The sequence below is a fragment of the Helicoverpa armigera genome, chromosome 16 (genome assembly GCF_030705265.1).
Source record: "Helicoverpa armigera isolate CAAS_96S chromosome 16, ASM3070526v1, whole genome shotgun sequence".
Classification (NCBI taxonomy): Eukaryota; Metazoa; Arthropoda; class Insecta; order Lepidoptera; family Noctuidae; genus Helicoverpa; species Helicoverpa armigera.
Genome location: NC_087135.1, coordinates 2,187,326 through 2,210,452, shown reverse-complemented (window position 1 = coordinate 2,210,452; position 23,127 = coordinate 2,187,326). Strand labels below are relative to the sequence as shown.

Below are 23,127 nucleotides of genomic sequence, written 5' to 3'. Positions count from 1 at the left end.
AAACGCTAATTGCTGGATCATGGAACTCGGTTGACAAACTCAATTGAAACGTTACGCAAAATAGTTTTGTTCACAAACACACCTACGTAGGTGTGTATTTGTTGACATGTTCCGTGGTTTTTCACACGTCACGAGAAAAATAGACCCTATCTATTCTCGCCGTATACATAGGTTTTGGGCGGCGAGAATCAACTGTTTTGCCGTGTAAAAAAAAATCATAAGGTCACTTGAATCTGAGGGCACGGCAGTGCCCTCGCCAAGACTCAAGCAAAGCGGGCACGGCCGTACCATCTTTTCTCGAAGCGTTTCGCGGCTATTTCAGCCCCCTGTATCTTCCATGTGAACAAAGCTAGGAGTTTAGGTTCAAGTCAATATTATTGGAATGTGAACAAAACCATTGATATAGTCACAAAATATTAATTTATTATTACAAATAAAGTTGAACAGGACTTGGCTTCTATGCGATCTCAAAACTTTTTGCGGTGGAAGAATTGCGTAGAGGCTTGGCTTTTTTTTTACATTTAATGTTTTTGGTGGGATCATATTGTCTGAAATCTGCAATTGATTTTTTCGATTGTAATAAGATTGTAGAGCAGCCTACCCTATGGCAAACCACTCGAATGTCATCGGGAAACGATTGGGCTTATGTTAGTAGTAGAATACCTTCTGAGGATAAAACTGTTAGTGAGATTCAATTGATATCCAATTGACATATTTATTAAATTGTGCAGAATTGTGCCCTCGGGCTAACTTTCAAGTGAAGACGCTGAAGCTTACCATGACATCATAAATACAATATACGAAGTGAATCTGTGACCTATTATGAAATATTTATTATTCAATTTTTATCTTTACCCCTTTTTAGGGTTCCGTATCCAAAGGGTAAAACGGGGCCCTATTGTTTTCGCTCCTCTATCCGTCCGTCTGTCACCAGGCTGTATCTCATGAACCGTGATAGTTAGAGAGCTGAAATTTTCACAAATGATGTATTTTTGTTGCCGCTATAACAACAAATATTGAAAACTAGAATACGATAAATATTTAGGGGGGCTCCCATACAACTAACGTGATTTTTTGCTCATGTTATAAATTACGGTACGGAACCCTTCGTCAGCGATTCCGACTCGCACTTGGCCGGTTATTTTTATTTTATTGGGCATAAATGCACTTACCATGATATCTCCGTATCGCCTTATGGTTGGCTGGGAAGAATGCCTATGGCATTAAGTCCGCCTTTGTGCATATCGCATGTTGCATAACGTGTATATAAATAAATAGTTTTGCGATGAATAAACATTATTCAGCACGTGTACCAAGTAAGTATATGAACAGTATTATTGCCAAACTAGTCAAAAAGTAATATCCGAAAATTGAGTAACAGTCTTTTTACCGAAAATGTTTTTCAAAAATTGAAATGTAATAAAAATAAAACTGCCAATATCTGAAAAAGGTTCCAAGTGCGTCAAAAAATTCTTAATGAAATATTTATGCGATTGTCAGTTTTTTAAAACGGCTGTCTTCAACAAAAGCCGACTGGTAAATGAAATCAATAAAGCATTATATTTAAATATTTTTTTTCTTAGCCCAAACCGTGGCGCTGCTGGGCAAAGGCCTCCCCATTGTCTTCAATCAAAGTAAGTTACTACAATATATAATCCACAAACATGTCAAAGTAATCCTATCGATTTGTGATCAGAGGAACCGAGTTGCATACATAACCATGTTTCTGTATAACGATACTGAAATTCCACGTATAGAGTAATCCCAGGAACTGCACCGACTCCATAAATCCCGTCATTGACAGATAGCTGCACTATGTATTCCCGTGTGATACAGACTAACAGCCGGCTCTATGAAATATGACGTCACAACATCGTAAAACCTTATCGCTTTTTACAAACACGGAATTAAAACTGACATTTACTAAATGCGAGACTTTCAGAGACAGACATACTTACTTCTAAATGACAACTGAACGTTAACTCATCAAAAATTTTAAAAGCTTCTATTTCATTCTGAATTAAAACTGCAAAATTTAAAATAGACGTAGGTATTAAATTTCAGTCTAACTCCGGTCCATGCATTAAAGTGAGTGATGTGCTCAAACGAACTAAAACAAAGTCCACTTCAGTAAGTCACAGCAGGCTTTTAAACTGGAAATGGGCGGAACAAACCGGATGATACCGGTATTAGTTAGACAGCGCCGGTTAAGAGTAGTTCCATTTGGTGAGGTTGCATCTTATCGGATTTGAAGGCTTTGATGTGCTGTGAGCGTACTAGGGCTTAATTAATCCTTAAGATATTATGTTATGCGCTTATGTAAATATAAGACTTTGCAGTACGAAATATTCCCTTAAACAAAGCGCCTTCCCATTTTCCCCATTCTCCTCTTAAGTAAGACAATAATAATGCTTCTACTTGTAAAAATAATAATATATCTTACTATAAAGGATTTTTTTTAAATATATTTATAAGAGCACGCAAACCGTCTTCATAAACATATTTCTGAAATAAAATAACTTTAACAAAAAAAAAAAAACTAAACAAGAAAATTATACGTTTCTATCTGTGGATGCGGTTAAAGTTGCCGCGGTTAAGTCTTCCATTAGCCAGTTGATTGTTTTGTGTTTTCCACATTAACTTTAGTTGTTTGTATGTGTTTATTTTAATGCTTTGTTTTGTTTTCGGATTATATTGTAGAGCTTATTGTGAAAAAGCAACAGCTAAGGTTGAGCTAGAATTAGTGATTTTATCACCTCGTCTTAACTCGGTCAAATAATTATAATTTACTAGCTTCTGCCAGCGGTTTCACCCGCATCCCGTGGAAACCTCTGCACGAACCCGGATAAAAAATAGCCTTCCTCGATAAATGGGCTATCTAACACTGAAATAATTTTTCAAATCGGACCAGTAGTTCCTGAGATTAGCGCATTCAAACAAACAAACTTTTCAGCTTTATAATATTAGTATAGATTATTTTTTCGCAACTATTCATCAAACAATCTTCACTATCCGTTTTTCTGGGTGACGATGAAGAGTCCTTTTGGGTAACACGAGGCATAAAAGGTTACACGAGCACAGAAAACAAAAACTAACTTCGGACAGAACAATAGGCCACGCTGCGAAAATGTAAACAAAAACAAAAGAATCCGTCAGGAATCAAGTTCGTTTGAAACAAACAAACAAATAAACAAGCTTGTTCTTCGTAACCGCATGAATAAAACAAGTGCAAGGGCGTTCGATTCGCTAAATAGATGATAAGTAGCGGCCACCGATGCTGACGTAGGTATAGTCAGATTCAAAAGTAGCTGAACAAATCGAAATTTTCAAAAACACCGCGTCATCGATGACTTACTCGAGTATTCCTCTACTTTTTTAAAAGTTTATGATGTTAAGTAATTTTGGTGTATGTGTTGTAAGAAAATAGGATTCTTCACGTTGTTAGACACTTTTGAAAATGTAGTTTTGTTTGGGGGGTAAGGGGAGAACAGTTACTAAGATCTAACACTGGCCCAATTGTCAACCTCACCTGCTCGCGTCCGGTGGTTCGTAATGAATAGCCGACGGCGGCGCCTTCTGGCGTCGCGGTACTCCCTGCTAGATAACGAACGAGGCAATGGCGACCGAGCAGTGGCGGGATAACCACACACCTGACTGCGGTTGGAAGAGGCTACAGCGGCCTTGGGGTCTAAATAACTCCAAAAAGGACTGGGGCAGAAGGCAACGGGAAACCACTGCTGCTATTTTCCCTAGAAAGTCAGCATGGAGGACGACAGAAGAGTTTGTGTGTCTGGCGACCCGGCTGACGCCCGGCGCCACTTTTCCGGGACAGGTGGTGTGAAATGTGCTACCGGCCATGCGCTCGTGGCTCTTCAGGCGCCGCATGGAAATTCAGCTACTGATGAACCAAAGACCAGCAAATCAATCCGGCATCCCCACCGCATCGGAACATGGAATGTGCGTGGCCTTAACCAACCTGGCAAACTACAAACTGTGGAGAATGAAATGCGAAGGAAAAATGTCCACCTTCTAGGGCTAAGCGAGACACACTGGAAGGGTCAGGGTCACTGTACATCTGACTCTGGTACTACAGTGTATTTTTCGGGCCCAGAAGACGAAAGCAGTAGAGGAGTGGCTTTCATCGTGCCACGATCTTTGAATAAGTGCGTTGTAGGCTACAATCCAGTCAGCGATCGGATAATCACACTGAAACTTAATACCATACCATGCAAACTTAACATCGTGCAGGTATATGCACCCACTGCCCAGTCAACTGAAGAAGAAATAGAGGGTTTTTATGATACACTGACTGCGACACTTAAACGCCTATCAAAGCGGGAAGTTACGATCATCTTAGGGGACTTTAATGCCAAAGTTGGTGACACCGAAAGTGATGATCATCTTCGTCGCGTTGCAGGGAAATATGGTATCGGGGAACGAAATGACAGGGGTGAGCGACTGCTACAATTCTGTTGTGAAGAAAATTTTACCATCTCCAACACTTGCTTCAAACATCATATCCGCAGACTGTACACTTGGATATCCCCTGGCGACAGATGTAGAAACCAGATCGACTACATACTGATAAGGACACGATGGCGAAGCTCAGTGACGAACGCCACAACTTACCCCGGTGTTGACTGCGGCTCCGACCACCAGCTTCTTGTGGCAACAATCCAGTTGCGGCTAAAGAGGATTAAAAGACCTAGAGTAGTTCCGAATATGCGAAGCATAGAACTCAATGGCTTCAGACAAGGTTTTGAGCAGAGAGTGAAAGATTTTCCAAGTAGCATCATAGACAGCGATAGTAAGTGGGAGCATTTCAAGAGGATGGTTGAAAAGACAGCTACCGAGAACAAATTGGTAAAACCCGTCATGAAGGACTTCATTACACCAGAGACGGCGCAAATCATTCTTGAGAGACGTGAGTTAAAAGAACAAGGTTTATGTTCACCAGGAGATCTGCAGCGTTATTCAGAACTCAGCCGCCAAGTCCAATTATGTTGTCGAAAAGATTATGATAGCTACATCAATGGAATTTGTCTGCAACTCGAACAGCACTCCCTAAAAAACGAGTCCAGGTATCTCTTTCAAAAGGTTAAGGAACTGACTGGAACACGTAAACCTAAGACCTGTGTCATTGAAGATAAAAGCGGACGCCTACTTACAGATGTGGCTGACGTATTAGACCGGTGGAAAACCTACTGCGCGGAGTTGTACAACACAAGCGACTCTACAAACGCTGTAATTACATGGTCGACAGAAGAGCCTGACATCTTACCATCGGAAATTGAGCATGCGATCAAGGCTCTTAAGTGCAAGAAGTCACCAGGCAAAGACGGTATTACGGCTGAATTGTTAAAAAACCTGGGTCAAAAAGGCACGAAAGCTATCACCGATATATGCAACACCATCTGGAAAACAGGAAAATGGCCGAAAGACTGGACAGAATCGGTATTCATTCCCTTACACAAGAAAGGCTCGTCAAAAGATTGTGGTAACTACAGAACTTTGGCGCTAATATCACATGCGAGTAAGATCCTCCTCCATGTCATCAACCGCCGCCTTAACTACTTTTTAAGCCGACAGATACCCGAAGAACAGGCAGGTTTTGTTAAGGGCAAAGGAACGCGGGAACAAATATTGAACGTCCGCCAAATCATAGAAAAAAGTCGGGAATTTAATAGCCCCGTGATACTGTGCTTTATTGACTACACAAAAGCTTTTGACTGCGTGCAATGGGATCATCTATGGATTGTGTTACTGGAAATGGGAGTTCCTGAACATCTTGTCGCTTTAATCCAGAGTCTGTACACAGAAAATCGATCTTTCGTTAGGATAGGCACCGAATACTCTAACATGTTCCAAACGAAAAAAGGTGTGAGGCAGGGTTGCATCCTGTCCCCTGCACTTTTCAACATCTATGGAGAGTACATAATTCGGAAGACCATCGAAAATTGGGAGAAGGGGTTTCCTGTAGGTGGAAAGAGATTGTCAAATCTCCGATATGCCGACGATACCGTTCTCTTGGCAACATCCATGGAAGATATGACTGAACTGTTCCAAAGACTCGAAACTGAAAGTGGCAACATTGGTCTCGCAGTGAACAGATCGAAAACTAAGGTGATGATAGTGGATCGAGCCGGAACACTAGCAAATGTCACCTGCAACATTCCTGGCATTAACATCGTCGACCACTACATTTATCTCGGCTCCCAAATCTGCAACGATGGCAGCTGTGTCCCCGAGATTAAGAGACGCATCGGGATGGCTAAAGATGCTATGACCCGTCTGAACAACATTTGGAAGAAGAGAGGAATTGGCATTAAAACCAAGATCAGGTTGACACGAGCCTTGGTATTCCCTATCTTCCTTTATGGAGTGGAAACGTGGACGATCTTAGCCCGAGAACGACAAAGGATAGATGCATTCGAGATGTGGTGCTGGAGGCGATTACTCCGAATACCTTGGACTGCAAAACGCACCAATGTGTCTATCCTGAATCAGCTCAAAATAAAAACCCGCTTGTCGACCATATGCCAACAACGCATTCTATCTTATTTCGGCCACACAGTGCGCAGAGGCGATGAAAGTCTGGAAAAACTGATTGTCGTTGGGAGCACCGAAGGCAAACGATCGCGTGGTCGTTCACCAACCAGATGGACCGATCAAGTGAAAGACTCATCGTCCTCCGAATTCTACGCGGTAGTGAGAGATGCGCTGGATCGAAACCGGTGGAGGCAGATCATCCGCTCCAGATGTTACCCCGATGCTGACCACGATCCTCAGATATGAGGGACCGACTATAGAGAGTTTTGTTCAGCCACTTTTGACGCTGAGCGTACGATACGTGCATCTTTTCGTAGTGGGGGACAAAGATCGAAAGTGTTACCGTAAAATCAGTATGTTAGGACAATGTCTACGTTTGATTTTATGCTTCTAGAATAACTTATCCCTTTCACCTTTTGTTCGAGTACCAAACAGAGATTTGAACCCTTTTCCGTGAAATAGGGATAAAACGGATGGCTCAAAAAGATTCCAGGTCAGAAGATTTTCTTTTTAAAGTAACTGAACGCGTTTGGTGAAAACTTGATCCCCTATTAAATTAATAAATGTCATCATCTAAGAAAACGATATTGGTATCTTTTGACCTTTTTAATACTGATAAATCAAGTGGAAAATCGGATTAGTACAAGTCGTATGAATTTTGCTTTTCCAAGTTTGAAGCAAGACGGTGTTCTGGTTATGGTCTCTTGGAACAGGGTCTAAATTAAATATGAAGTATTCATAGTCTACAAACCAAAGTAGGTATAGCTTTATTTAAGTCCTAAACTTTGAAAATTGAAACTGTACTCTTCTTTCTCGATTTCTAACCAGTTTCTTTAAGTTTTCAGAATGAATTCAGTAAACAATGAGTATTTTAGTGTTTTCAGTTTCTAGTACACAGCATTTTCACGATCGCTTAAAATATGAATGATGACTGTTCACAGTGTTCACGTAACATTATGAACTCCTGGCAACGTACGTTCATAAAAATGTAATGACGTCACAATTTGTTATATTTTTAAATACCGAAAAAAAGTTTTCAGTACAGTGTACAATGCTAATTACTTTTTACTATAGTTTTCGGTAGATATTCCACGTGCGAATACGTTAGCTTCAAACTTGAAAATATTCAAAAAACGCACAGTGCAATTTTCATACAAGCTCTACAAAATTGTTTCATAACAACAAAAATACACAAAAAAGGATTTATGTTTTAAACTTTTATTACTTTTGAATATTCTCAGTTCACGACAAGATAAAATTACTTAAAAAAATTAAGACAGTTTAACACGCTTAATCTCCCACGTCACGCGAAACGCAAACAGTCAAAAAATCTTGTCTCCGATGTAAAGTGACGTAAAAAAATCGTGATATCTAGAAATTAGTAGGAAGTATGAAATAGTTTCGTTTTGTACACGGTGCTCGCGACATAATAGTTATAGTTGATTGATGTTTGACAAATAGGGGCTCGTCGCGGTACGGCGGGCGTGTCGAACTAAATCTACGTCGGACTTCGCACGATAAAGAGGTACGCTGTTGTTTATTTTTAAATTATTTACGATAAATATTTTTTAGCACTACAACACTGTACAAATGTACAGTACTTCGGAAGATGTGGAATAAAGTGAAAATAATAAGAGGAGTAAATACTTATTTGTCATTTTTTTTGCAATTTTTTCATATGTTCGAAAATTAATACCTGTCAGTTTTGCTTAAGTTAAAATCTGTGCACCATCTAATATTGTTGCTAGTAAAAAATCTAGACGAGTGATTGGAATAAGTTTCAAAACAAAAAGTATGTTTTTTGCAAAAAAAAATAAGTATTTAAAATGATTATTATAATAATATTTCAATGTCATCAATTATCAATTACTTAAATATCAATAAACATAATGTGCAGTGATTCATGGACCATCAAGTTGTTTTTGGTAGTTAAATATACGGAAAGCATTTTAGGAATCCAGCGCAGGCATGCAGGTGCAAAAGCGATTAAAATCTAAATATCAAAACCATTTCAACTGACGTCTTGTTACTACTAACTGCAATTACACTTCATAAATATTCAAAAACCATTTTACAACCGACTTCAAAATTAAATTCTCACTCCATAAAAAGGCAGCGGACCTAATCAACCACAAATCTGAATACGAAACGGCCAAGAAACTTTTCAAACATTTTCCAATAGAAAAGCAATCAGTAATAGTCCTTTTCAAATATTTAACATCGACCGAATAAAGCGTTGGGGGCATAAAACGTGAAATTTTCATCGAGTTAACGTGCATTCAATTGCATAATGATCTCGAAGACCGTTTAAATGGAAATCGTGTCTAAAACTGTCTTTAAATCATTTATATCTTTGATTTTCTTTTCTGACTTTGTATTAGAAACTGTCTTTTGAATGTAAGCCCCACTTTTCCGGGATGTAATAATTTCCTGTGGTCCTTTTGTATCGATAGTTCCCGTACTAAGCCTTTTCAAAATATCTTCAGTTAATTTTCGTTTAGTTTGAACCTCTTCCTTATTCAAGGTTCCTTATTTCATGCATATGTCCTTCCTAGATTTCGTTTGCATCTTCGTTCAGGGAATTACGCCCCGCATTTTGACAAAAAGTAAGCTATCTCCAAGGTATCACCTATCTCATACCAAATCTCATCTCAATCGATTTGGCATGCAAGCTCAATCTCCCATTTTTAACAGATGTAAGGATTACAATTTTACTACCATCTTGCTCTTATCACAAAGTCTTTTCATCAAACATGTTAATTTTCATCTAATCCACTATCAACATCCTACGTCATATTCGCACGTAAACTGTATAACCTATAACATTCCTATGTAATACAATCTCCTTTGAGAAATGTTACATGGAACAATGAGTTGCGTGGGAGTCGACTATTGTTATGATTGTTACCGAACTAATTAGTTCGGGTTAGGACAGCAAAATGCGGTGCTATATGAAAGAGATGTTTGGCCTTAATTTAAGTGCGACTGTTTTTTTGGCATATTGGAGATTTTAATGAAGAAAATGTGGGAGTTGAGGTCACTATCTATACTAACATTATAAAGCTCAAGAGTTGTTTTATTTAAACGCGCGAATTTCAGAAACTACTGGTCCGATTTGAAAAATTATTTCAGTATTTAGATAGCCCATTTCTTGAGGAAGGCTCTATGCTACTTTTTATCCGGGTTTGTGTAGTGGTTCCCACAGGATGCGGGTGAAACCGCTGATAGAAGCTAGTTACAAAGTCCTTGGATCAGTATGTAGGTGAAGTGCCCGTATATCGAAGATTTTTATTTGCGTCCAGATAATGCTAGCCTGGTTAGATACAAAACAGCTGAAGAGTTAGTTTGCTTGTTTGACCGCGCCAATCTCAGGGAATTACTGGTCTGATTTGAAAAATTATTTCAGTGTTAGACAGCCCATTTATTGAGGAAGGGTAATTTACATCCAGGTGAAGTGATTTCTACGAGACGCGGGTATATCACCACATGCAGAAACTAGTAGGTAACAAAAATATGCTATCACTATAGCTAAGCTATGTCCTTCAAGGAAACTAGGATATACAAAGCTGTTTTACTCAAATTGCACTTGATTATTAGTAAATAGAACAAAAATGGCTATTATTAGCATTGACGTCCGATAGCGGGAAGGTCATGAGTTCACATCCTACTTGTGAACCCTCTCCTAGTTCATGTATTGAGAGCCCGAAATAGATGAATCAAATAGTGATATACTATACTTAGTTGGATACACAACGTACAAATAAACAATGCATTGTAACGTAACAATACGTAATTATAGTAAAAGTAAATAACAGTCAGAAAGTAACATTATTATAAAACCGAGCAACAATTGTTAAAACTTACTACTAATTCTAAATCACATATCGAGCTTGCAAATTAGGCAGTTACATTCGAACTTTTACAAAAACGCATAATATTCATCACTCTTCTCTGCGTGGCATCATCATCTCCCGAGCCTTTTCGGATCCAATCTAACCGAATGCAGCTGGCTTTACAAGAAGCGACTGCCTATCTGTCCTCCTCAAGCCAGTTCCTCTTATAATATAAGCCAGCATTCCTGTTAATTAATTGTTTATAATACATTGCTCTTGAATCTTCTTGGGACGTACCAATCTCTAGTAGTAGGTAACAGTAACAACAGATGTTCTTAATTCTTCAAAATTATGATCGTAAAATGTAATTACCTGTTATCAAAATCTTAGAATAGTAGTTGTAAACTGTTATGTTTCAATGTTTACAAATACTTACAGAGTTATGTCATTGTTGTAAGATTAGCTATTGTCCGCGGTTGTACCTTATCTAAGGATCGACCGTGCTAGGTGTTGCTTAACGTAATGATCGACCGAACCGTGTGGTTTGTTACATATAACTTAGCCACGAGTATGTTATTCTTTTAATATAGTTGTTTATAAATTACCGTAAAGATCAGAAAAAATAAGGTTTCAAACATCCTACGTCCCTAAACATTCAATTTAGGATAAAATTACACATTATGCAACTATACTCACCATCACAGACTCGTCCTAAGAATTGCTGTGTTTGTACTATCATCATATTCATCATCATCATCAGCGTTTTATTTATTCAGTTTATGTTCCTGGAGAGTTTGTTCCACTCTTCTTCTTCCCAGAAAAACACTAAGGTAGTGGTGAAGGGTAGCCGTTTTAGGGCCTGTCTCATGTAATACTGAGTTAAAAATTGCTATTTTTCTGCCTACTTTGAATATATTGATTTAAATATCTTTATCTTCTATCGGCCCACTCCTGGATACAGGCTTCTCACATAGAGAAGGATTGAGCGTTAATCTGCTAAACAATTATGTATTGTACATACATTTTTTTTTTGTTTCAGAATAAACATCATCTAAGATGGTGGACAAAATGTCCAGGTACAAGTATGCACCGCTGCTGGTGTTCCAAATATTTCTTATGGTGTTATATATCGTCTTCACGACCTATGGCGGGGATAAAGAAGTTAATGTTAGAGGTAAGTTTTATAGAATAGTATTTTATATTGTACGCTAATAGGGCAAAAAAATGTAGGAAAGCAGTAACCATGCTGGCTGCATTTATTTATACATAAAAAAGTTTATTTATTTAATAGTTTATGCTTGCTGTTACACACAGAACACAGACAAGAAGAAAAATAGAACAAATAATATTAAGGCAGGCATAGCTTATTTCATAGGAAATCTAAAAAATAAAAAATCGAAATAAAAAAGACGATAAAAGAAAATAAGATATAACCAATATACGTATAGACACTAACATAAACTACTTAAATATTTAAACGCTTGGTACAGTTGCTTACAAAACATTTTCTAACAGAAGAAGTTAAAGTAGTTGCATAAAAAGACTATAGGTAGATATTTTGTGACATCATTAATTATGAGGAATCGTTCAATACAATGCGTACTTTAAATTAAAGGTAACATAATCCCTAACCTACTTCTTGAACTCTATAGCCATTTATATTGCAATCCACATCTTGTCTCAAACGCAATTAACGACCATGACATCGCGTTCTCTAGACACCGATGACATACATTTTTCAATTCACAACAACAGCAGTGCAGTCTTAATGCGCTATAAAATTATATTCTATCTATCTTTATCGCGATAATACGTGTTCAATTAATTCATTCACGCTTCCTCTACAAATCCATATGCGTTGTTCTAGATATTAAACAAGGGTGTACTGTGTTAACTGACGTAACGAACTGGACTAAGCTCTCGAGTTTTATGCAAATTATATTAGTTGGGTTTAGTTTTGTTATTACTACTACCGATAGTAAATTATTCATTTCAGTTTAGTGTTTGGGGAAGTGGAAAATGTTGGGGAAAGTTTTAGTTTTTAATTGTTTTTGTTCTATATTATGTTGGTTTATATTATGTTTTGTAAAATTTAAAACCTAAATTCTATCGTAAATAAATAATACTCGTATTTTTATTTATTTATCAGATGAAGTAATTAACCATATTTTTCCACATGACTACTTTAGAAAACGGTATCCTGTCTAGACAAATTCTAGTCACATGAAAATTACTGCATAGCTGTGGTCTCCAATCTCGTGACAATGCAGGATATTTGTGTTATACATCCATTAAACAATATTGCTGTCAAGCTATTAGTCTGATGGTGTGATGCAATTGCATTGACTACCACGGGATTATGACTTACGAAATACGATACTCAAAACAATTTGAATAAGGTCAATAGAATGACAATGGTGATAATTTGTTTTGATATACTTTTGTCATCACTTCATCAGTTTAAACACTAGAAATTATTATGATTGATAGGTGTTGTTAATTAATTAACTAGTACTGAGCCTGGGATCTTAGCTATGTTTATTGTGTTGGGATAATACTGTTTCTAAGGGCACCAATATACTGAGACAAAACCATATAAAGTTACCGCCTAGCCTTGGTACATCTACGACGGAACACGACGGTTTTTAGTCAGTAAAAGTCTGACACTCCATCAGCGGAAAGGGTCATTTGTATTTTTGACGCCGTTAAAAAAAATGCCACCAATATACACAGATCAAACTTAACTTGTTCTACGAACCATGCGAATATTGCCAACTGTTATGATCGCTAGAATTTTGAAGACTGTAATTCAATTGTTTTTAGATGATCTTCTAGAATGTGAACTACTTACTGCCTGACGTTGCAGGATCTACGTTTCCTTGGTCGAAAAATATAAATAAACCTTGAAAACTTACAAAACAAAATCAACCAAAAAAAATTATTTTCTTGTGTAGTGTAGTAGATACCCCAAAAAATATTTTCATATCATTCCCTCACAAGAGACGTACAAAAAGCAACGATATCGCGTTACACACTAAATTGTTAAAGTCATAGCGAGCGTTGTCAATTAAAATAATGTTCTCGGTGTGAATAAGGAGTGGCGTACAATTAATTTGCTTGAAATTCCACATTAAACCGGAGTGTAGTCGAGGCCGGTAACGAGTACGTACGGATACAGGATAGGGTTGACACATGTGGCCTGTTCCTATAAGCATGAAACGTTCGTTTTGCTTACGAACAGTCACAGTCACCGAAAGTTTATTCTATGAGACTTACCTAGGTTATCTTACTATATGAAGAAATTATATGTACAAAATACATAATTATATGGAAAGGCCGTACTGTACTCAGGCTAAACTAAACAGAAGGTTAATTTTTACGAGTAATTCATAAAAAAAAACAATACGTATTTCATTGTTTTTTTTTAATATACACTTTTTAAATACCTATATTTACATTTTGAAATACTTATTTATAAAAAAAAAAACTTAGAGCTACAAAATATTTTTTTTTGTAAAATGTCTCCAATAGTTGGAGGAAAATACTGTAGCTGTGATTCACTAATGAAGACACTCTTGTCACAGTGACTGAGTGATTGTTTTAATTCAATCAAGTGAATGGATTCGTAGTCTGACCGTTCAATTTTCGCACAGAATAAAACCACTGTAATGATTAAAACACAACATGGAGAGGAATACGAAGTAATAAAGTAAAAGTAAAATAATAAAATAAAGTCATATACGGGATACGAAGCAAAAAAAATTTTTAGAAACAAAAGTGATCAATATAAATGGCTTTCATTTTTGAACATTAATGTTCATTTAATATTATCATTTTAACTTCAAAATTTTATTCAACCATGAATCTGTAAAAAATTACCAATTGTTGCACTTATTATGTGTCTACAATTCTACTTCTTCTTAAAGTTTATCTCGGGGTCCACTTTCCGTATCTTCTTCTTCCACTTCGCTCTATCCAAGCCATCTTCCTTTTCGAGTTCGCAGTTTTTCATGTTCTTCTTTACGGCACTCATTATGTGTCTACAATAAAAATACAATAAGCATAATTCTCAAGGCACAACCCTAAAGTTCCAACTACCAGAGAATGTACCACAAATTGAATTCACGACATATGAGAAGATTCTTATTATAAATTCTATGTCTCATTTGGTGGGTCTCTGAGTAAAGTGACTGTATTACCTTTTCAGTTTTGAATTACCTTTACCAATGGCGTTTTGGAGACTATGAATTTCACTGGACAATTAACGCTAATAAAACCAGTTGGGGTAAAACTATAGGCGACAATCAATTTCTGCAAGCGGGTAAAAAGTTGCCTAATGCCTATGACTTTTCTTAGGCTTTAGACGTATGACTAAACATTAAAATCGGTTCAGTAGTATTGGCATCAAAGTGCTACTGCAGACAGATTTGCATTCTTAATTTAGCAAGTAGATTGACCTCACTTTGCTTAGTCTTTCTTTTAAAGCTATAGAAATACCTATTTGACCTTTATTCCTATCATCAAACATTCAAAATCTATACAAACTTCTTGACTTATAAAGTAACATTGTCTAACAGCCCTATTACCATAGAAAGGAAAGACCTGACAACAATCCCCGGTACACCGGGAGCGTACGAACCAATTAACACAATAGCAAGCCTGTGGGTTACGATTGAAGGTGTGGAGAGCTAGCCAGATAATTTTACAGTACAGTAGCTTTGAATTCTGGATAAGACTAATGTTAGTTCAGATAATTTTACAGTAGGCTTGAATTCTAGCAAATACTAATGTGACTTTTTGTGGGATTTGAATAGTGACTTCTGATGTTTTTTGCCATCACTAATTAGGAGTATTAACTGCTTATGAAACACGGGAGTTTAATATTGTGTGAATTTTGAGACAACTATTAGGAGCGATTAGTCATATAATAAAAAGTTATAAAATAACTTATATTCTATCGTAAAAATATAGAATTAATGTGAGTTTTTGAGGTCATTTTGTGGGATAATGGTGACTTCTGAAGTAATTTCCCGGGTACGTCCGTTGTTCTTGAATCAAAAGTGCCATATTACATGAGAATTTAAAAGCTTAAAGAAGAAGTTTTGAAGAACTAATTTGATTTTCTGTTGAAATTAAAAGTGAAGAAACCGACTAACACATTTATTGTGTGAACACATTGACCGTCTTACCACAAAAACTTTTTAACGTCAGTTTATGCCTTGTCTAAAAAAATGTCAAATTATGACGTTGACATATGGTTCATTTTGCAGCCAAAATTTTATTAGACAAGTGTAAAACAGGGTTTAAAGTTTTTGTAGTAAGGCCCATTATGTCTGCGACTGTTATAATAATAGTGTTCACAGACATTGTCTTACATAATATTACGTTGCTTTGTTTCATCATACCATTTATTTCCATTCATATCGATTTCTTATATAAAGAACAATCAATGCGACCGTGGTTTATATGTCAAGTGTGAGTCGTTAAAGAATCCACTTATCAATACTTTTTGATTTAAACCACTCGATAGTTAAACGATGTATGTCAAATTCAATGTTCATTGATAACAACTAGCTTCCGTCAGTTACACCAGTGCCCCATTGGAACTACTCCGTGCAGTTAGATGTAAATTAATCCAAATCTGTGCTGACATATTATCAAACTGTAGTGTTTTTTTGTTTGCTTGAATGCACTTCTCTCAGAAACTACTGGTCCGATTTGAAAAAAAAAATCATTGTTATACTTATAGCTTTTACATTCTTGAGAAAGCCTATATACATTAAACTTTGTAACAAACTAACAGAATCAACTAACAGAGTTTACGTTAACCGCTTCAGGGCTAAAGAGTAACAATTTTCTTGCTACTGAATTCTTTAGTACCGTTTACCTGTCTTCGTCATACTTGCTGGAAAACCTGAAGATATTTTTAAAGGTTTTTGTAAGGTCGACCTGTATGTAGGAACCTATGTAATAGAATGTAAGATCTCGCTCATTTAACCATCTTCCAAGGATTGCAGCGTCAAGCAAATTGCCAGCTGTATGTAGTTCTGCTGACAATACAATAATATAGTACAATCGAAATTATCTAATGATGGAGCCAGAAGATATGAACTGAAACTTCACGATGGATCATCGTGATAGCTGTGTTTGTTAGAAAAGTCTTGTAATGAACTTTGAGCATTTTTACTGTGTTAATAGTTGCTGTATTTCAGTAACGTTGGAAATGCAAATACATATGTTTAGATACCTCTTACCAAGACTTACTTTTAAAAACATTATTTCAATATAAATGTTCCACAAGTCCAGTGCCAAATGTATCCACAAACGAACGAATACACCTCACGAAATAATTAAAAGTAAACAAGAAAATCCTTTCAATAAAATGCAGGAATTAAAACGCATTATATATCTTGCAATTGACGCTTGAAACCGAAGCCGAATGTGTATTTACTATAAATACGTCGCTTTCGACATGTTTGTTCCCTGTGATGTATAGGCACAATCATTTTGTATGCAAATGGGGAATAAAGTACGGCGAAATGAGTCTTTGTTTTATATAATGGGCGTTTTGGGTGTAAATGCTTTATATAGCTTCTATTACGGCATGTATAACAAGAACGAAGCCTGCGTTAGAGATTGTATGGAATGTCAAAAGGTGAACATCTTGTTATGACGAGTTCCTCTATGTTTCGGAAAGCACGTTGGGCCTCGGTTGTCATTTGAACGTCTTTGGCAGTAATTATGGGGACTTGGTAAGAAAGTATGGCAACCATTCTTATCAAGGGTATCGGATATTAATGTATTAAACAAAATAATCCAATTGTCTTAGTAGTTTAGCCTATAAGAACAAACGAAGCCTAACCATACAATTAGATCGATCACTCGTATTATCTCTCCAAGAACATACACATGATTTAAATATTAATCCCTAATTTGATCAAATATCTGTTTGTTGTTGTAATATTGACTTAAATGTCAACAGTCAATTAGGTATATAGGTTAATCAGTGCTTTCAATTTCAACGCAAACATTCGTTCACTGATCTCTGGAATGAGAAATAATGAAATTAGATAACTCTCAATTTTCGAGATAGATGCCAGAAAATTCTATCAACAGTCAATGATCTCCTAATTTTCTTCTAAATTATATAGGTATAAAAATAATAATTTGTATGTAAAAATATTTCAAAAACTACACGTTCAAAAAAGTTTAGTTACTTACCTCCTATTCTTAAATCACCTACTATTATTTCAAGAGTTATTGCTACACAGCTGCACAACTTTTTGTGCAATTTCCAACCATAAGAGTTTTTTTGGGACCATTGGAAAATTGGGACAGAAGAAAAACCGACGCATGAAGCTAGTTGAGTTAAAATCTGTGCTACTAAACTTAGGCAAACTAATACAACAAACTTTATTGAAAGATAGGAGTCATTTGACTAACATTGATGGCAAAAGGCAATGGCCTAAGAAGTTTATTTTCTATCAGTAGGGGATCTCATTTACATGATATTTGTCCTACTTCTGATTTGTGTGTTAAAAGGCAAAGACTCCTTAACTAGGACTTGAAAAGTCAGAAAACGAAATCCAATTACAGGTGTTTGTTATACATGTCAATAGTATTCATTTCAACCTTTCATCTCCACGTGTTGTTGTGAAATAAGGTCATAATTGAGAGAGAATTGCTTGGAGCTGCGAAAGACCGAGAGGGGATGGAGGCCTACATTGAGCAGTAGACGGCAACATGCGGAAATAGACAGAAATAGACGGATAACGAATTATCCTGAAAAGATTTCTTTTAGAGGTCCCAAATCCTAATAATTACATTCTTATAATAGAAACTCTGAACCATAAGAAATTCCAATGGTTCGTGTAAGAAATTCCAATGCCATAAAAACTCATCAACAATTCAGATTATGACATTCATTCATTTTATTCGAGAAAGATCCATCCAAATGTAATTAAAAAACCGATCCCGATACTTTAAAGTGGCAACAATCAACAAGAGAATGCGAACATGTTTCCATTAAAATCCGGGTAAACAGATTATATCCGTGCAGTGACGTAAGCAGTTCCCATTGACCCGGATTCAGCTGAGTCGGTTATCAATAAGCGTGTTGGTCTGACATTCTTAGTGCATTTCAATTAACTGAATTATTTACGGTTGACTGGTCCACTGTTATATGGGTCGATGGAAATTGAGTTTGTATTATGACGATTTTCTCTGAAATTCTCTGAGTATGCTACTGAGAAGCAGTCGTTATTACGATTCAGTCAGAGACCGTCAGACGGATTTGGTTAAACTGACCACAGGATTTGTTAGGTGATTAAACCAATACAAATCACTCGTTAAGAAAAAGAATAACTACCGATTTGAGGTTATGAAGAAGTCCCGATGCTCGTTGTAATCATAGTCTTGTGGAATGGAAGATAAGCAAAGTTGCGCTAGCTTCATGATTCCGTTTTTTTATCGCAGCGAGACCATTTAAGCGGTCCCTTAAGTGGATGATCTTCCTATGGACTTGGTCCTATTAGCCTTTGAAAACCGGAGGAATTCGTCATGATTAACTAGTCACCTATCCATGGACCGACAGTGCCAAGCATTTCTTAACCTTAAAATCGGTCCACCGGTCCACGGTGCTTAGCCATACAAAAATCAAGCAAAATCTCTCTCAAAACGAAACAAAAATGCAAAGATTTTCTTCAGAATAATCCATGTATCATTATTATGATAGCAGTCTCCATTTCTTATATCGCCCACTTAATTCCGTCTGACTTGATAGAATTACATTGTGCGCTATTGAATTATATCTATACAGAAATAATAAGGGATGATTGTGCTCCCAACAAAGACGAGATTTTTGTCATTGTACACAAAATTATGATAACGTAAGGTAGAATAAATGGAAGAAATAATGTTGAGCTGCCACAAAAAGATTTTTCTGATACTGAGGTAAATTGTTTTGTGTCTAGAAACTTTGGGGCATATTCTAGTGTTTTCATTTACCTTCGTATTTTGGTTAATATGCTGTCCTAATTCTACACTTTTTCAGACAAAACAGGTAAAGTCGCCACGGCAGAAATATAATTTTACTTTCCATTGATCGAGAAATGCAAAAGTAACAAGTATGTTGTCATTTTTGAAAATTCACCGAAAAAGGATTACCACAATTTATTTCTCTATGAATTGTTAAATCAAACAACTGAGATCTGAGTAGAATGAACTCAGCAGCACCAGCTAACGTTTTCCTATTTAGCAATTATTTGTTCGTCTAATAAAGAGCGTGCTTACATCAATTAGAACAATTAGTGGACTCAGATTAGAAGTATCAAATCTGTAAGATCTTTGCGATGTGGTCATGTGAGTGTTAATGACTCGTGGTTATAATTATGTGTGATTATCTTGTGGTTACTAATTTTACAGGTATTTATGTACGTCTAATCTGTTTTGTAGGTGTGTCTGGAAGAGACCTGGACACATGCTTATAATAATACTTATTTGAAAGTTTAAGAGTTTTTTTGTAACTTGGCTAATCTCAGGAACTATTGGATAGATTCGAAAAAAAACGATGTGGGTCCTTTTTATCCGGTTCGGCGGAGTAGTTAGTATAGTGCATGTTCTAAAATAAAAAACCGGCCCACTGCGAGTCGGACTTGCGCACGTAGGGTTCCGTACCATCCAAACTATTATTCTATATTTATAGATATCAAAAATGAGTATGGGAGCCCCCCGAAATATTTATTTTATTGCAGTTTTCAGTATTTGTTGTTATAGCGGCAACAGAAATACATCATCTGTGAAAATTTCAACTCTCTAACTATCACGGTTCATGAGATACAGCCTGGTGACAGACGGACGGACGGACGGACGAACGGACAGAGGAGCGTGAACAATAGGGTCCCGTTTTACCTTTTGGGTACGGAACCCTAAAAAAAAATATAAATTCAATTATTTATCTACAAAAACAGGTACCAAATCGTAAATACGTTTGAATTAGGCTCCTAGGAACCTACTTAGATTTGAAATCAAATCATAAATTACCTACTTATGTCTCTTACAAAAATGATACATTTTATTCAAGAAAAAAACATTATTTATGAATAACGGTTCCCTTATATTTCTTGGACGGCTTTTACACACACCAAAAGTGATTCAAAGCTGATTCCCGAGTTCGTTATAACTTTTTCATATTTATGTTAATGTACGAAAAGGGAATAGGATATTATATTTATATGTTAAACAGAATGAAGTATATACTAATGTGCACAAAAGGTTTTAAAATAAAGGTATATCTATACTAAGAATTGTTTGTTTTCGTTAAATAATCTTACGTACCTAATTGATATGCGGTGTGAACCTTATGCTTATAGATTTATATTTTTGAATTAATTAAAAATTATCTCCATTGCGAAGTATAAGTGCAAGTTTAGGAAGCTTAACAAACTTTTGCATTAATAAATAATAGTTATAATAGTTAGGCAGGTAACATAGCAAATAGGGACTTATTTCGATAAAAATACACGGATAAAAGTCCGAATTCCCATTTTTACTGGAATTGATTTTAAGTTAACAATTGTAGGGTCGGTAACACAAATGTATTTGTTCGAATATTGAATTGTTATGCTTACCGAGCCACTGATTGGCGAATTTGTTAGTAGTTAATTTTGTTTGTTTAATTAAATGAGCGGTTATTTTATTGGCGGCACTGTTTAATCTAATTGTGAAATGCTGAACTGTTGGTGGTTATCGAACAAAAATCATTTTTGATTCGTATCATTTCAATCTAGAATGAGTTCAGTATTTTTTTGAAACTAATAAAATATGGAACAGGGAGACGTTTATTTCACGAAAGATAAAAGGTCTTCTTAATGAAATTTTTCATAAAAAGTTTCGTCATCAAATTACTTAGTTACACTAAAATGCTGTTGCATTTTGTTGCTGTTAAAAAAATCAACAAAATACCGTTGTACCTAAGTAAAAAAAAAGATTATCCGGATCATAAAGAAAAACGTATAATAAATTGAATAGTACACAAACGTTTCACGTTCTATATATCCATTTTAAGTCCCATTATCCTCCAGGGGTCCATTTGGTGCCAGAAAACAATGAATTGTGTAATTTCATTTGCAATTTTTCATTTGACATTCTAACAATTACTGTTGTGGGAAAAAATATATACAGCTGAAAAAAAGAGAGATATAAAAGGTCGATGTATTGTTTTTTTTTTCGTGATGGACCTCGTAACGGGTGTATTTGGACCGTTTAAAAATAATAATAGAATAACTTCTATAGGTGGCTGTCATAAATTTTGGTTTATTAACCCTTTTTTTTAAGTTTTCAGTTAATTTATGCAGCTATTAAAATAAGAAAAACCCCCGACCCAAAACAAGTATGCAATAATTATGACAAAAGGTTAAAAACGCTAAACCCTATAAAAAGCAAAAAATAACTTTTAACACTACGTAAACTAAATTTTGTCGTGTCGGGGGACCGCTCTAATTCATTACTTTAGATACGCGTTTTTTTTTTAAACGAATGTTGTAATATCATTTTATTTATGTAAGTATTTATGAAGGTAAAAAGCGGTCCCCCGACACGTCAAAATTTAGTTTACGTAGTGTTAAAAGTTATTTTTGCTTTTATAGGGTTTAGCGTTTTAACCTTTTGTCATAATTATTGCATACTTGTTTTGGGTCGGGGGTTTTTTAAAATTTATAATTTAATTTTATTTCATGCTTTTTAAAGGAGCTCCTTAATTTTTCCTTCTTTCATTTATTTTATCTTAAGATGGGGTCGCTATATGCGATCTCGGCCAAAGGAAGCTGTTTAACAATCCTCATGACAAACTGGCTCTGGGAGAATTGCACAAACTGAAAAACAATAAAGATTAACCTTTGGACATTCTAGATTTTCAGCAAAAATATAAATCGGTTTATCCGTTTCATTTCGGCATTTCAGGGTTTCATCCGCCACATCCCATTTCCAGCATTAGGTTCTCGTCAATCAGAAACATGAAGAGAACTCGTCAAGACAAATTCAACGAGCCCAAACTCGATGGGTTTACTAAAAGGCAGTTCAGGGTTACGTCTCCTACCTTCGTGCCCTAACAGCAGACCAGCTCAGTGGTTCCAAAAGACATTAGTGTTTCAAATTTCAGATCCCACATATACTTGCAAGTAAACAGAGCGTGTAACATTCCTATCACATCTAGCAAACGAGCTGATGACCTTGAAGACCTGAACCGATTTCCACCAAACATAGCTAAGAACACTCCCGACTGACATACCTTTTAAACAAAAAAAACCGCATTGCAATCGGATCATCCGTTTGGGAGCTACGATGCCACATACACACACACACACACACACACACACACACACACACACAGACACGTCAAACTTATAACACCCCGTCGTTTTTGCGTCGGGGGTTAAAAAGAGCATTCAATGTAGTCCTTACACTGTGGTACAATGCGGTGTAAAATTAGAATTTTAAAACCCATCTGCTTTAGAACTTTGATGATTAAAAATTGTCTTTTATCGTCGGATTAAAGTCAATGAAAAAAGTGTCTAAAAATCTAGAATACCTATTTTTAGTTGTTTTCAACTGTTACCGCTAGTGTGAAATCGTTTTATGGACTTTTCCCAAATATGTTGGAATGGGGTTCTGTCTAACTAAAAAAAGGTTAAGACTGCCTTGACCTCCTGAACCCAGTCACTTCAGCAACACGATATCTCTTGTTTAG

The 23,127-nt window shown here is 36.1% G+C and overlaps 1 protein-coding gene across 1 annotated transcript in view; it reads left to right on the top strand.

Moving 5' to 3' along the window:
* Window positions 1-7,921: 7,921 nt before the first annotated feature.
* Window positions 7,922-23,127, top strand: part of LOC110369797 (ammonium transporter Rh type B) — a 30,134-nt gene continuing 14,928 nt past the window's right edge. The window contains exons 1-2 of the mRNA XM_064038557.1: window positions 7,922-8,074; window positions 11,422-11,556. Of these exons, the coding sequence (XP_063894627.1) occupies window positions 11,439-11,556 (118 nt within the window). The 5' untranslated portion in view covers window positions 7,922-8,074; window positions 11,422-11,438. The remainder of the gene's footprint in view (window positions 8,075-11,421; window positions 11,557-23,127) is intronic.